The 16,118-nt window shown below is 38.0% G+C and overlaps 1 protein-coding gene across 1 annotated transcript in view; it reads left to right on the top strand.

Annotated features, from left to right (window-relative positions):
- ULK4 (unc-51 like kinase 4) overlaps nt 1–12,534 on the top strand; it is a 252,824-nt gene extending 240,290 nt beyond the window's left edge. The window contains exons 36-37 of the mRNA XM_053468376.1: nt 1,722–1,810; nt 12,268–12,534. Coding sequence (XP_053324351.1) covers nt 1,722–1,810; nt 12,268–12,331 — 153 coding nt within the window. The 3' untranslated portion in view covers nt 12,332–12,534. The remainder of the gene's footprint in view (nt 1–1,721; nt 1,811–12,267) is intronic.
- The last annotated feature ends 3,584 nt before the right edge of the window (nt 12,535–16,118 follow it).

The raw sequence follows: 16,118 nt of genomic DNA, 5'->3' as shown, positions 1-16,118 counted from the left end.
TGTTAATAGATCATAAACTGCCGTAGATGCACACAGTTGGAATGACTGATTTATTAAATGTTTGATACCTTCTTAAACTGCGGTGCACTAGATTTGACATCACAATGTAATAACGTCAGACAATTATATCTACTCTTAATTATTTGGGCTATAGGAAGAACAAAGTGATTTTATTTTACAGGAGACAGGCAAGGTGATATTCTAAATACATAAGAAAATAAATGTTTGTCATTCTTTTCTTTATCATACCAATCTCTCAGGATTCAACATCAAAAATGTTTTGCAATGACTGCTGATACTATGAAGTTAATTAATATACGTGTTCATGTACCTATGGTTAGCAAATGCATCAGGGAAGAGCTGCCAAGCGGGCAGCGTCAACCTTGGCTGCACAGACTTGAAGAGTTGATGCCGCTATACCAAGACATAATGCAGATCTAACATCCACCTCTTTTTATTCATTAAAGTGTCATAAAAACATGCTTCATGAAGATGCAACAGGATGATGTAGGCTTGAGCCTGATGCCTGGCTTAGCAGGGGCAGAATCATGACTATGTTAATTGCTTCTTCCCCTGTCATGCAAATCATGTGCTCACCGTGCTTGACCGAGTCTTGGTTGCTCTCTACTTGGCTCTTTGCATGCTGTGGTCGGCTAGCCCACCTCAATATGAAAAGACTGCAGTTACTGATTCCACAGATTTATTGAAGTGAACCTGGGTGCAGATTTGATTTTTAGGAAGAGAAGATGGTAGATTAAGTGGGACAATCAAAAAATGAAGGAGACAAATAAATGAAATGCAAGTGGATGTAAGCAGAGTATAATAAATACTGATGCATCCCTTTTTTTGTTTATTTATGCCCCTCTATGTTAGGTTTAAATGATTCATAGAAGTATAGCATTACTTTGAAATCCCAAAAAGGTTTATTTCTTTGACAGCTTCTGTTTAAGCAGCCATTAAAAAAAAACACCCACCCCGTCTAAATATGTTTCTGAGATCTCTTGTTATGTGTGTGGACAGTGACCCTGTTAAAGAAAGGGAAAAAGAAGGAAGAATTTATTGTGTTTGACACTGCTGACATCAACACATTTTGGCTGTAAAACAAATATAGATAAAACATGTAATGTTTCTTTTCTTTTTTATTAGTTTATTCCATCTTTCAATTAAAAAAAGAACAGTGATGATTCAGTATTAAGATTTAGATACACATTAATGCAAACATTTTTCCTCGAAGTCATGGAGCCCATAACTGCACTTCAGGCATATCATGGGGCACAGTGGCATTTAGAGGGTTAAAAGGCATATCATGGGGCACAGTGGCATATAGGGGGTATAAGGCATTTCTGAGGCAGAGTGGCAAGCCAGGGGGCAGATGTGCATAACTGGGGGGGGCAGGTTGAAAAAAAAAAGGAAATAAAAACAAAATATTTTTCTCAATCATAGCTTTTATTTTAAAAAAATTGTTCACGTAGTTTAAATGAATTAACATTTAGTAGTAAAACTTTTTTCCTATAGGGTCGTCTTATATTCAGGCTTTTTCTTTTTTTCATAAATTAATATTCAGATTTTGGAGGGGTCGACTTATAATCGAGCAAATACAGTATTTATTATTATTCTAAATATCTTTTACTTATATAGCGCCAACAATTTATGAGACTATTCCCACATACCTCTCTTCTGTAAAATAGAAAGAATACAACTTTTCTAATTTTTTTTTTCAGATAACATCAAATGAAAAGCATTTAGAAAGTATGAAGACGGATGGGGATATTATGATCCATACTCTTAAAAGACTTTGTCAGGATTCCAGGTGAGTGCCTTTAGGCAACCATTAATGCTCGTACTTGAAGGAGTGCCATTCATTTATACTGAGACTTGCAATGCCTTCGCTTTAAAGTGATTAATGAAAACTGTGCTTTTTATATTTTGTCAATAGTATCATAGGTCTTTACAGTTGCCCATGTTACCCTTGGGACATAAAAAGGAAATCCCTATAATTGACTGTAACAATCTGCGGATGATTGGCCTAAGAAAAGATTGCCTGCATCCTAGACCATTGAAGAACCTTAACCCCATGAGAACCTTGGCATATCTCCCCCAGCAGTCAAATTGTTAAAGTAACAGTATTCGTCTGAGTAAAGTAACTGCAACACAACCAGCTGGGGCATGAGAGACCACAATTTCAAAACCCTCCAGTTCATTTTCTTGCAGACATCCCTCCTCTATACTACAAGCATCTCATATTACCTTCTCTCCCATTCCTCTCTGAGCACATATCTGTCAGCTTCCCCCTTCCCGCTCCGCTTTGATCCAGGATCTAGTGTGGGAGTGTGCTAAATTACACTATTTATTTATTTTGTTTAAGTTTTCTTCCCTTTGACTGAGCACAGTAGCCTTTTGTTAACTGTTGGCACAAGAAATGCGTGTTGTAGAACAGTCAGACCAGAGAGAAAGGCAGTGAACAATTTTCAAACCGATAGGAGTAGAGCATGTGGGGTTAGAATACCAGCACTGCCTTTGTTCCATGGGCTTTGTTCACTAGAGTTGTGTAACAAATACATTTAGTGTTGATACTTTTTAACAAGTTTACAATTATTTCTTAATAATTCCTTTTATGCGAGTAAGTAAAACATATTGTATTACTTTAAATCACGACAGCCAGCAAATTTCTTGTTGCACAATATACATTTTACTTACATGTCCAATGTGACCTCCTCCTTCTTATTGCCTGCACTTTTCAAATATTCCTACATTTTAGAATTCTAGGTTTTTTAAATCATTTTAGAGGTAAGAATTGGGGAAGAAGGGTTATTTGGTGATGCTGATTTCAAAGGTAGGCTTAGAGAATCTGTGTTGAAATCATTACTCTTCACATTGAGACTTGTTGCAGAGTTTAAATGATTAATGCAATATTTTATTGTCACAGCTAAGTCCGTGTTATTAAGTACAGCCCAACAAACAATGATTACCTTAAGACGATCGATATTACTGTTTACGCTTGGGGAACAGCATGCCTGTCCGTATTTAGGTATATCAGGTTAACATTACACTGCATCACAACATATGTGCATATTAATGACGGGTTTCATCACCCATTTACACAAAATAAATATAACCTGCAGTTACTAAACTTCAAAATGAGCCAATATGCCATTGAACGTCGTGAGGAATTCACTTATAGATTTCTCATGTGACCGATATCAGGTATTTAGTTTCCATACGATAATATAACACACTAATCACTGCCTCTGGCAGGCCAGGTTCCTGTCGCATGTCAAGCTTCTTTTAAAAATCAAGGGGGAGGTCGAAAGCTGGCGCCCCGTGGCGATTTCCCTCTCTTGACAGCATAGTACATTGTAGCGATTTTGTTGTGCCATCCTATTGTAAAAAAATGGTTTTAGCCTTTAGATCACAAAAGGAATTGAACAGACTAACCTTTCCTGATCAGAATCTGGTCACTGTGTTATTATTCCACTTGCTATGACATCTTTTCCTGTTTTTGTTAGATGACAAAAGTGAGGCAGGAAAAACGTACTGGAGCCAAACGTCTCCCGTACAATCTGTAAAAGGCATATCATGATGTATATAGTGTATAATGTAATAGCCAACAATAGGGATGATGTATAAAAAAGATTGGGGCAAAGATTAGATTAAACTAGTTGAATATTTCTGCTGATTCACCCATTCGTTGGTTGCTAAGGTAAAAAGACCACTTTATAAACTTTACTCCACAATTGCCTAATATATAACCTCAAATGTCTTTTTTTCCCCTCTATACTCCTTTTACCATAACTTATTTGCTTTTTTAACATTTGGCTCATCTTCTGTTTTAAATGCCCCTTTTCTGTCTCTGCCCTAATTTTTATTATTCACTTCTCTTCCATGGCTTTTTATTTTAAGTGATATGTTCAGAACATACATCCATATAAGCAAATCTTGGTGCTTCTAGGGGGAAATCTTTACCTCTTTATGCATTCTCTCCTAAAGAGGCCTAAGGAAGGCAGTCTTGCAGTGCTTTAGAAATGACACTGGTCTAGCTTCTTTAGATCTTCCTTCTTTCTTTATTCTCTTTTCCCTTTCCGCCTCCATCCTCTCGACTCACCTCTTATCTCATAGTTTTTTTGTCTCGCACTTATCAAAACATGTCTTTCCTTCTGTCTTCTCCCTTCATTATGACCAGGATTTTCATATGGTTGACTAGAGCACCAATTTTCTTAGCGTGCCAACAGAGGGGAACTGTGTCCCACCAACTAAACATATGTACCTTTAATGTTTATTCCTAACCTCCCCATCTGCCCAAGTCTCGCCTTCGAAGTGTAGGTGTGCCATTGTAGTGTTGCAGCCATGAGGCACCTAGCAGTATCTACTTGGCACTTTGTTTCCCCATTCTTTTTTTCCCTGTTTCTTTTTTCACTCTAATTACTTTGCCTAATAGACAATGGGTCCTGGGGTATGATGTCACATCCTAAAACTCTCTAGAGCCTCCCACACAGTGTAAGTGAGCAATGCTATCTTACTATATCCATTGCTTTGTTATACACGAAGATGGAGATTTATAAATTGTCGTTTCTCACACAACACCTGCTATTTCTTTAGATAGCTGTAAATTACTTTTCTACAGGAGAAAAAAGGGGCCAATTTGCAATGTGACATCTTACATTCTCACTGTGCCTTTTTTATGCATAATTAAGCCCGCAGGTGGATGGATTTAATGCAGTGAATGTTGTGTGTGTATATATGTATGTATGTGTCTATATACACTGTGTGTATGTATATATATATATATATATATATAATTCTTAAGCAGAATACTTTAAAGAAAATGGGATTGTATAGACGATGGTTTAGCTGTAAAAGGGTACATTTTCTGGTACAAGTAGCTTTATGCATATGTACAGAATCAGTGGTGTTGATCGGCCCACCCTGTATATGTAGTCCTATTTTGGATCTAAATTACACATCTATACATCATGACTATACTCAATTGAGCTTTAACTGTATGAAGATTTTTCAAATTCTATGGAACAGACTTTTTCATGAATTAACGGCACAGTAACATATAAATACACTTAAGTCTATCCAACTGTACAGCACGTTAGATAAATACCAAATTAAATGCTTATATTTCATCACATTTAGTAATGGGCTATATGGGAGTACCGTTGCAAAAGTACCAGGTTTTAAGGCTGATGGTTCAGTGGTTCTTGTTAATAGTATGACTCATTTGGCCAAGTCCACGCAAAACAATAATGTCGAAAGCGTTATTTTTAATGTTTCATTTTCATTAGACTTGTGTGCAGAGGATCAATGCTGAAACTGTTATAGTATGTCAGCATTATGACATCACTCCTATGAATCACAACTCCAGGGTTGCTGCTGGCCTTAATAACTACATCTAAATCTGTTCTTTTTAAGCAAAGTATTGTAAGACATATTTATTTTATGTACAAAAAAGTCAGAATCTGAATATTTATGTTGAGGAACGGTTCTTAGTAATTGTATGGGTTATCTTGCCATCCCTTCTTTTTCTTCACATCAGTAAATACCAGTGTATGTAGATAGATGTAGTTCTTGATCTGTCTTCAACACCAATTGTTTTCACAAAGTCACAGCAGTTCTAAATCTACCTAAGAATTATAGGGGTTGTAGTTCAACAACAGCTGTGGATACCCCTGTTGGATACACCCGATATTGTGTCTATTTTGTAACTGCCTTATACATGAGTCATAACAGAGCAATATAAGAATGTAAATGTTCAAATGACACAAATAACAGAATATATACATTATTTGCTAAGGGGCAGATTTAGAAGGATACAGCAACACAGCATATCAGGAGGTCTACTTCTTCCCCATTAATAATGATAGACCAAGCACTTTTTCAGGGAATAGCAAAGCAGATTTTTTCCACTGTTTTTAGGTCTACTCAGTAATGCCGGGTACCCAGTGGTGGCTTCCTCTCTGGTCCAGGCTTGTGTGTGTGCAGGTAGCAAGACTGTCTGATCATATGTTTCCCAGGGTTTAATCCAGTGCTGTCAATGTATTCTACTTCAGAGTACATCACAATCATGTGCCAGAAGGGATAAATATGGAAATCAATTTCATTCTTCTAAATGTCTATGACAAAAATGTCACATTAGAAGCCTCATTAAAGCCCTGCCCACAACATAGAACTTGAGATCAGATGAGAAGCCTTCAGCCCATCTAGCCTGTCTGTTTTTCCTCCTGCAAAGACTTAATCAGAACATTAATCAGTTCTTGGTCTAGTCTTAGATTCAGGATAGAGATATGCCTACCCCATGCATGTTTAAATTCCTTTACTATACAAGCATTTTCCACGTCTGTTCTCTTAACTCATCATTTGATGTTTGGGTGGTATGGTGATAAGAGCTGGGTAAGTGATAGTCCCCCTTTAACAGTTACTTTATAAAATAAAAACAAAAATAATTAAATGTCTCAAATTCTTAAAAGTAAGTAACCTGCCGTATAATGTGTCTTTTAAACCACATTCGTTACATGTAGACTTCTGCAAAGGAAGTGACAGGGTTAATGGCTTCATTGTGAGTCCAGCCGAGTATTTGAAAAAAATGTTTTTGTAGAACAAGATGCTTTCCTGAATCTCATTAGGTTTACAATCTCAATTTTCTATTCTTTTCTTTAGTTTTTTTTTTTTTTTTTTTTTTTTACATTTCCTTGACTGACTTATAATTGCTTTTCCACATCTTAAGTACCCTCTGCATTTAATGAGAAAAGGCCCTGATATTACACTCAATTATTCTATCAAAAGTTATTTGAATATTTTAAATTAAGTTATGGTATATAAGCTAGACAGAATAATCAAATCATGTCCATAATATGAAACATTTTCTGCTATATACCTTTAAGCTGTTTTTAAAAGGATAAAAGTTTCTTAAAGAATTAAAACTATTTTCAGCAGCAAGAACACAAGTATTTATGAAAAACAAACCTTTTTATCTGCTGTTTCTTTCCTGTGTCTTCTATAAAAAAAAAAAAGGATGGTAAACTTTGCTTTTTATTTAGTATAAAGAGAGACCTAATTCATCAATTTCCATTCTGACGAGGTGTTGCGGTACTATTCTGTTTGACCTAACATTTTACATTTAAGCTGCAACAGCAAGTTAATCCCTTCCAAGTACCCATATGTGTTAATTCAGAAGAAGACAAAATACGCTGCTTATTTTGAGATGCTAAGATTCCTGTATCCCAGAACGAACATTTTCCCTGCAAGACACAGAGGTGTGCGAGTCTACTAGTGGCACGGCATGAGCCGCGCCAGACCCCCAGGCTTAGTTCATTGAGCCATACGTGAGCAGGAGTCACTTGCAAGATACACAGCCAGCCATAACATGATCATGGCACTTGTCCAAGAGGGGGCTTGCATCTTGGAATCCAAAGCAAGATGGGAGCTGTTTTGTTATTATTATTGGGATATGCCCTCCATGTCAACTTTACTCCCACCCCCATTAATTCCAAATGATTCATTGACAATTTTATATATACAGTATATAATACTGTCACCGATCAGCCATAACATTATGACCACTGACAGGTGAAGTGTATAACACTCATAATCTTGTTATCATGGCACCTGTCAGTGGGTGGGATATATTAGGCAGCAAATGAACATTACAGCCTCAAAGTTGATGTGTTAGAAGCATGAAAAATGTGTAAGTGTAGGGATCTGAGCGACTTTGACATGGGCCAAATTGTGCTGGCTAAACGACTGGGTCAGAGAATCTCCAAAACTGCAGCTCTTGTGGGGTGTTCCCTGTCTGCAGTGGTCAGATAAAAAGGTCCAAAGAAAGAAGGTGAGGGAATCGGTGTCAAGGTCATGGGCTGCCAAGACTCATTGATGCACGTTTTGGTGCCAGATACCACAGCACACCTTCAGAGGTCTAGTGGAGTCCATGCCTTTGAAGGGTTGAGGCTGTTTTGGCGGCAAAGGGGGGACCTACACAATATTAGTCATGGTCATGAACTCATAATGTTATAGCTGATTGGTGTAAGTTTTCCCAAATATCTGTATGAACCAAAATCCTCAACAAAAAGAGGTTTTGAGCCAGCTTGACTCTGGATCACACTCTTGTCATTTGGATTTCCTGTTCCTACTTTAAGATAACCACAGCCATTGGGAAGGTATTGCTTCACCAAAGATTGGAAGAGATTACTGTAGGTCTTCAAATTTTGAATATTTTTGGCTTTTAAAATTGAACCGTTTTCATAATTCCTCTTCATATTTTCTTGTATATTCTAATGACCATAATGCTTAGCTGTGGAAAGCTGCAAAGGAAAAAAAACTTGCTGATCTATCAAGTTACAGTGTTCTCGTGAGGGTAAAGGAAAAGGTAGATGTAACTCCAAAGGATGCCATGATGATAAAATATTGAGGCAATCTGGAAAATACCAAGGCAAGTGGGGGAAGGGTTTCCCCCTGGCAATGCAATGCCAGGGGGATCTATAATGGATCTATAATGACACGAGGAAGGGTGAAGAAGTGCAAAAATAAGCATCCCTTTTCACTTTTGTTTGCTTACAATCAACACTAATTTAAGTCTGCACAGAGAATAGACAGTTACAGGAAAAGTGCTAAATGCAATTACAGGGGAGGGCTGGTGCTTTTTGGTCCAGGGCAAGTACAGCTGAGTGGTCACCCCATACATTATCCTACCTGGAGCATTTCTTTTAGAGCTGCCAGCAGATTGCTGTGGTCACTTGAGTTAGCAGGTTCAAGTGATCAAAGGGACAGTCTGGTGTCCAATACAACCCTATCAATGTAGAATGCATATTAAAGATTTTTTTTTGTACTTTAATAATGTAAGGGGAAAAAGAAACGTAATGATTGACTTTTAAAGGAAGTTGCAGCTCCAGAGCTGAACAGACCCCCATTTGCCGCATTCTAGGGCTGACTGGTGGTAAGTTTGTCTCATACAAGGAGATGTGTTCGGCCTGTCACAGCTCCTGCACCTAAAATAGCTGGGGACGGGCAAAAGAGACATGGGACCTCTCAGCTATACATAGTTACGTAGTACATAAGGTTGAATAAAGACCAAGTTCTACCCTTCTACCTAACCTTCCTACTCTTGATCCAAAAGAAGGTAAAAAAAAACCCTAATTAAGCTACTTTGAATTCTGCCATCAGGGGAGAAAATTCCTTCTTGCCTCCAAAAGGCAATCGGATTTCTCCCTGGATCAAGCTCTAAAATATTAATTCTATTTATAGCCCTGTATGTCATGAAGGCATCTAATGTATTTGATAACACCACCTCCCTTGGCAGTGAATTCTATACCTTTATTGTCCTCACTGTAAAGAATCCCTTCCTTTGTCATCTATAAAATCTCCGCTCTTCCAGTCTCAGAAGGTGACCTCATGTTCTTTGTATATTTCTGTTAATGAACAGGTCACTGAAGAGCTCTTTATATTGGCCCTACATATATTTATATAATGTTTTTCTAGTGTATATAATTTTAACTTTTTTAGTCTCTCTTCATAACTAGTCTCTCCCAATCCCCTTATTAATTTCGTAGCCCTCCTTTGCACTTTTTCTAGTTCCATAATGTCCTTTTTAAGGACCGGTGCCAAGAATTGTACCGCGTATTCAAGGTGAGGTCTTACCCTTGACCTGTAAAGAGGCAAGATAATATCCGCCTTTCTTGAATCAATACCCTTTTTCATGCATGCCAAAACCTTACTGGCCCTCACAGCTGCTTGCTGGCATTGCGCACTGTTTCCAAGTCTGTTGTCAACCATTATCCGTAAGTCCTTCTCATTGGTAGTTTTCCCCAAGGATATTCCATTTAAAGAATAGGTTGCATTTTTATTATTTTTACCATAATGCATAACTATCATATCTGATTGCATAGATTGTATCTGTTCACTTCTGATGGCATAGATTTACAGAATGGTGAACTGGAGTTGTTGCAGTTCCAATCATTTTCCAAAATAATCTAATAAAAATATTGTGCAAAATATATCACTTTTTAATTTGGTAGAAAGTCTTAAATTGTTAGTATAACAACTGTACTTGGCACTTTGCCCAGAATTCCTATCCAGGGTAATTGAGCAGAATGAATACATAACATGTATGAATATGCAACTTGGCAGGATTCCCTAAGAGGTTTATTTATTTGCAGCTGTCCTTGGGGATTCCCCAGCAGTGTATGCGTTCTAGTTAAATTGTGATTTGTTTCTAGTCGCCAAACTGTTAAAGGAGAAGGATCGGTATTTAAAATGATGGTAAAGTCTAATTGAACAGCGAATATATTTTTGAATTAGTCTAGGTATGTACTACGCGTTCCCCCGACCGTTCCAGATGTTTATTGAGCACGGAGGGCATTTCATTGACCAAAGATTATAAAGTCATATAGACTAAGCTACAAGTCATCGCTTTATCAGTAAATGCCTGCTAAAGCGGTAATAACTTTCAATCCATGCATCTCACAGAAGGAAAGCTACATTGTTTTAGGTTTTAGCATAATTACTGACATTTCCTCTTTGGCCTTGGCTAAGGATATCCTGCAAATTGTTGGGGTCCTGGTGATTGGTGCTAAAATCTTCCAGCACAGGATTCAGTGAGCAGACACGGAACGTAAGACAGTCATATATGTTCATCTGCCCTTATTAAAAGAAATGAAGTTCAAGTATGTACTGTACAAAAATGAAAACGAATAAAAGTAAAAATTACTTTTATTAATATAGTGTATGTCAGGGGTGTCCAACCTGCGGCCCTCCAGCTGCTGCAGGACTACATCTCCCGTAATGCTCTTTCAGCTAAGGACCTGGCAGAGGAGTATGGGAGATGTAGTCCTGCAGCAGCTGGAGGGCCACAGGTTGGACACCCCCTTGCTGTATGTAGCACTTTTCTATGTGAAGTCATATGTTGTTACCATCTTCTCATTCACACATTCCAACACAACTTATTCCGCAACTGCATTGTCCATTCCAGTAGCATTACCTCTACATGGAAATCCCAAGTGAGCTTTGGATGTATGGGTGGGATATAGATGGGCAGTGGGGAAAAGGGGCAAGCAGGATAAATTAGTTGGAGCTGAAATCCCGCCAGCACAGTGGCTCAAACGTATGGCCCATCTACAGCGTCTCCATAACAAGCTTGGACGTCTAGTACAATATATTTTAACTTTTTTTTTTTCCTCAACAAAAACACGAGTCTCCTATTGTAAGAAATAAAGTATGTTTCTAAGAGCAAAGGCCATTTTGAGCTGTGGAGTGACTGTAACGCAGTATTATAATGGAAATAATGGTTTGGTGGCTGTACCATGCTTACCGAAAAATCAGAAAAAAAAAACAGTAAAACATTAATATTCTATACTAGGAATCCAGGAAGACATTTGAATGTAATAAAAATGTCAGGCTTCCTACATCAGTTCATGGTTTAAATTTTAAAAAAAAGAATGGCAGGCCCAACTTTAATATATAGGGATAGCAGCTACTGCAGGGTGTGATGGCAGGAAGTCAAATAATCCCCCCTCACATCCTGGTGCAAAATAAACACGTTTTACTCCTTCCTGCTACATAACTTGAAGGGTCTTTAATTTTTTAATATTTAGTATTCTATATGATGTCATGGCTCACCTGGTCGTTTCCAGGTCAGTTGAGCTCACTGTCCGCACTATGTGTTAAGGATGACCACCCCTAGTTAAATACACGTCAGTATTGAAAAAAGTTTGCACATGTGATATGTGTGTATGAATGTGTGTATATAATATTTTTATGTATACATATATATATTAATTACCTTTTTAATCCCGCTCCCGCTGATTTTTTTGCCCGCTCCCGCAATGTGGGTGTTCCGCTCCCGCCACATTTGTGCCCAATCCCGCCCACCTCCTTACCTGAACTGCAAGTTCCCACGCAGTCCCGCAAGGCTGCCTTCTCGCTGCTTCCTCATAGCGTCTCTTCTCTTGCTCCGCCCAGGAACAAGGCGGAGTCACGGGAAGTGACGTCACGTTTTGTTCCTGGGCGGAGCAATAGAGGAGACAATGTAAGGGAGCAGTGAGAAGGGAGCCAATGCAGTCCTCTACTGCCAGTGACTATTAGCCTATCCTGTGAGGTACCAGGGAAAAGGGCCCATGTGGGACTGTGGATCTAGCTACAACTGCACCCTCTGAAACCCATTTAATTCCACCATTGTTCAAATGTGCCACATTGCCATCCCCTGCTTCGCTTTCTTATGTCTCACAATCATTCTCTTTATGACGAAGGTGACTTCTTAGCTGTTTTGTTTTCCAGCCTGAACACCGATGCTGCTGTGGCGTCTCTGGCACTTGAAGTCCTGAACACAGTTGGACATTGACAGATGGCTCAACTATCCAGCAGCAATCAAAATGTTTACTTGCGAACGGATTGCAGCTCATTTCCATATGACGTCTTTTTCCAAATCCGCACAATGTGTTAATATTAGTAGTTTAATTTGGAAAAACTAAACCATAAAACGTTTTTGTATAAAGCTATGGGAAACACTGTATTTTATTACATAGGTGATCTTCTGGAATAGGATGTTTGTTTTATGTTGTCTCTAAACCCTTTAAAAAGATGTATGCACAACATACAGTTTATAAATTGGTCATATTAATCTCCGATTGCTATTGTCTGGCAGTTATCTACCATGAAACAGATAGTTAACTAGAACCCGTCACCAAAATGAATCTGAGGACAGTTTCTCCAGCAGAAGAGCTAATGTGACCCAATGGGATATTAAGCGCAATGCAAGTCTTATCACATGTACATGTTATTTGGTTATATATATGGTACCAGATGCAATTATTTTGCATATATATATATAATATAAAGACCGCAGTTAAGCTGTGACAATTTGTGAAGTTTTAATAAAGTTTTGTAAGACTGTTTCATTATAAATTAATTTTACTTTAACAATCAATAAACTCTTTTTTGGAATATGATTAGTTTTAAAATGATTTCACTAGTTTGGATTAGAATGAAACATAACAACGAAGGTAGATTAGATGGTGTTTATTCTATCTGCCAGAGTAAAAAGTAGGAGACAGAGAAACACCCAAATACCACATATTACGTTATCAAAAAGTCTTAAAAGTGAATATGCAACACTTTTAATCTAAAGTGCTCGTTCTACATCCAAAGTTTCAAGTGATCTGAGCTATTTTCTTTGATATATACTGTATGTATGCATGTATATATATATATCTCATCTATTATAATATACACAGCGGCACGCCTACCTTTGCAAGACAGGCAATCTTTCAGTTGCAGAATTTGATATTTTGATAACAAGAGAAGACGTCTTATGATGAATAAAGCAAATTGTGGCTATAATGCCGCATGCATATCATTCACAGCTAGCTTTACAGACTAATGGGAACATTTCTCATGTTTACTTTATGTATTTAAAATGAACAATTTCTCACAGCAGTCATCCATAATTTTATTTCTAGCATTTGTAGCCTTATTTAGTAAGATGTTCCAAATGAGAAACTTTTCGCTCTGTGCGGATGAAAGCACCACAGGGTGTCCAGTATGTAGTAGAAATTAATAATACAATAGAGGGTGGAGCGGATACTTTTTTTTTTTCTTTCTTCCATAGCTTTGAAGCCAAAATCCGCCCTTCAAGCGAAAATGTGAAAACAGATTGTTAGTTCTCCCTGCAGCTGACGTAGTATGTCAGGTACATCCACACAGATGTTTTTGGCAAATTATATACGTTTACATTAAGATGTGAAGGTGCTACCTGGTCAAGCAGATTGGAACCTAAAACAAGCACAGTAAAATAGTGCCTGTTTATTTTTACTTTACTAGTATTCATTTTGCTAAAAGTGCTGTAGGCATCCAGGGGATAAAATGGACCAGGGCTTTGGATGTCCTCATTAGTCATTAAAACTCTACAATGAGAAGACAACCCATGGTGACAGATAAGAGGCACTTGGTTAATGTTGAAGAAGACCACCAACCTGTATCTCCCAAAGTTTAAAGGGAAACATATATATATATACATGTATGCATTTGTCTGTCATTGCTGTGTTCACATGGCATTGATGGCAAAGCCAATACTCGTTAAACATGTAGATACTAAATCACAGCAATCCCTGCACCAGCAAGCAGGTACTGGTGTCCAGCAGGGCCCTTCCATCCTGCCATGCTCATAACGTTAGAGAGATGGGAACACATTTACTAGGGGCACTTGTTTGTTTCAAGCAGGAAAATGTGATAAGCCATCCTCTGATTACAACCAATAAAAAGTTGCATGACATTTTTCTTAATCCATTATAATTATTGAAGTCTTCAGGCCGAAAGACATCAGTTGGGCCCCTCACATTCCATGCCCAAAACATTTTCACTGGTTGGCACCCCCAACCGATAGGGTTTATCAAATGTATATTTGACAACCACATTTAAGCCCATGCCTTTGTTTAAGACTCCATGGGGGCTAACTTCCGGCACGCTATCGTCCAACATTTACTGAATTGTTTGCTTTTGGTAGAACCATATTTATCAGCGTATAACACACACATCCATCTTGCCTCCTCTGTGGTCCGGCTCTGTGTCAAGGTAAAGTGCCAGTGCTTTGCTCTGACTCATTACTACATGCCGGAACACTGGCAGTACGTCAGTGACAACACCCGCACAGTCTGGTGTGTAGAGCAGTTCTTTGCCCTGATACACTGAGTGCCAGACTGTGCATATCAGCAGATAACATGCAGTTACACTTGCATCCCTGAATTCCAGGGGAAATAGGTGCATGTTATACACCAATACGGTAATTAAAGGCTAACAGGCAAATTTTCAGAGGCAGGAACCAAAGTAGCTGTGTCTTGTATGATAAACTTCTGAGAGAGAACACACTCCATGCTGCTACTATTAAACTAAGGCATTAAGCACCAGCTACATCAATGAAGATTCATAACCTATTCTATCCACACCAAACTGACACAATTGGAGTAAAGTAGTAAAGTGAAATAGCCTCTAAGATGTTTTGGCACCTCTCCTCCGCATTTTGACATGTCACTATTCTCATTGTGCTGAGTGAACAGCTACATCAATATGTAGAGCTTGGTTGCAGAGGGGACATACAACAATATACAAGTATTTTTTCTCTAAAATAAACCTAGAGTGTGTGGGTGGTAGAAAAGTGGAACAGCATCTCAACATAACTGGTAGGGTAATAGATTTAGCACATATGACTATCCACATAAGTTGCTTTACTCCAAGACAGATTAAGGACAGTTTGGTTATTTAAACCAAGAAAGCTTGACAGATGCATTTGGCCTATCTAGTCACATTCAGTCCAATGTGTACTTGCACTTGTTACTAAGGAATATAAAAGCACCACTAAGTATTAAATGCAGCATTCTGCTTGTGTTTGTCCATCACACAGACCATTCTATTCTTTAGCATCTGCCCTAACAGCAGCAATACTTTGGCAGTGATAATTAGAAGGGGGTGATAATTAGAAGGAATAGTAAAAATGTTGACAGTGAGAATGAGTAATGTGGGTGAAATGAGTGACAGAATGAATGAGAATGAATAGGTGGATGGATTTGAAAATGCATTCATGAATCTGTGTGTGAATGAGTATAATGGTTGTGTGAATGAAAGCATGAATGAGTGAGTAACTCCATTTTGTTATACACCGATATCCTTTCAGTGCAAATGCCAATGTTATTTAATACTTTCACAAATAGACCCCCTTTTCACATCTTTCTTGGGCAGATAGATGGGCCAAGTAGTTATCTGCCGACATTTGTTTCTATGCAGATGCACTGTTGTGTATAGCAAGTTCGTAATGAGAAACTTCCTCATGTTTAATATGCAGTGTTGGCACTTTGAGATCTGCAATTCTGGCCCAGAAATATTTGCCATCACTGCTTTGTTGCAACATACGCAGTATTTCTAGAAATTACAGATCAGCATACACAGTATTTCTAAAAATACTGCATATGCTGATCTGTAAACAGCTTTAGTGTAAAAAGTAAAATGTATTTGTGAAAAACCAAGTACAATCCCTTTGTAAGAGTTTCAATATTTAGTTTTACACAAACTTGAACTGCAGATTCCTTGTGTAGCAGTACATACACCTTCCCGAGCAGATACAAGATCAGGGTTATGAG

This window comes from Spea bombifrons, chromosome 5, assembly GCF_027358695.1.
Source record: "Spea bombifrons isolate aSpeBom1 chromosome 5, aSpeBom1.2.pri, whole genome shotgun sequence".
NCBI lineage: Eukaryota > Metazoa > Chordata > Amphibia > Anura > Pelobatidae > Spea > Spea bombifrons.
This window is presented reverse-complemented; position numbering and strand designations above follow the sequence as displayed.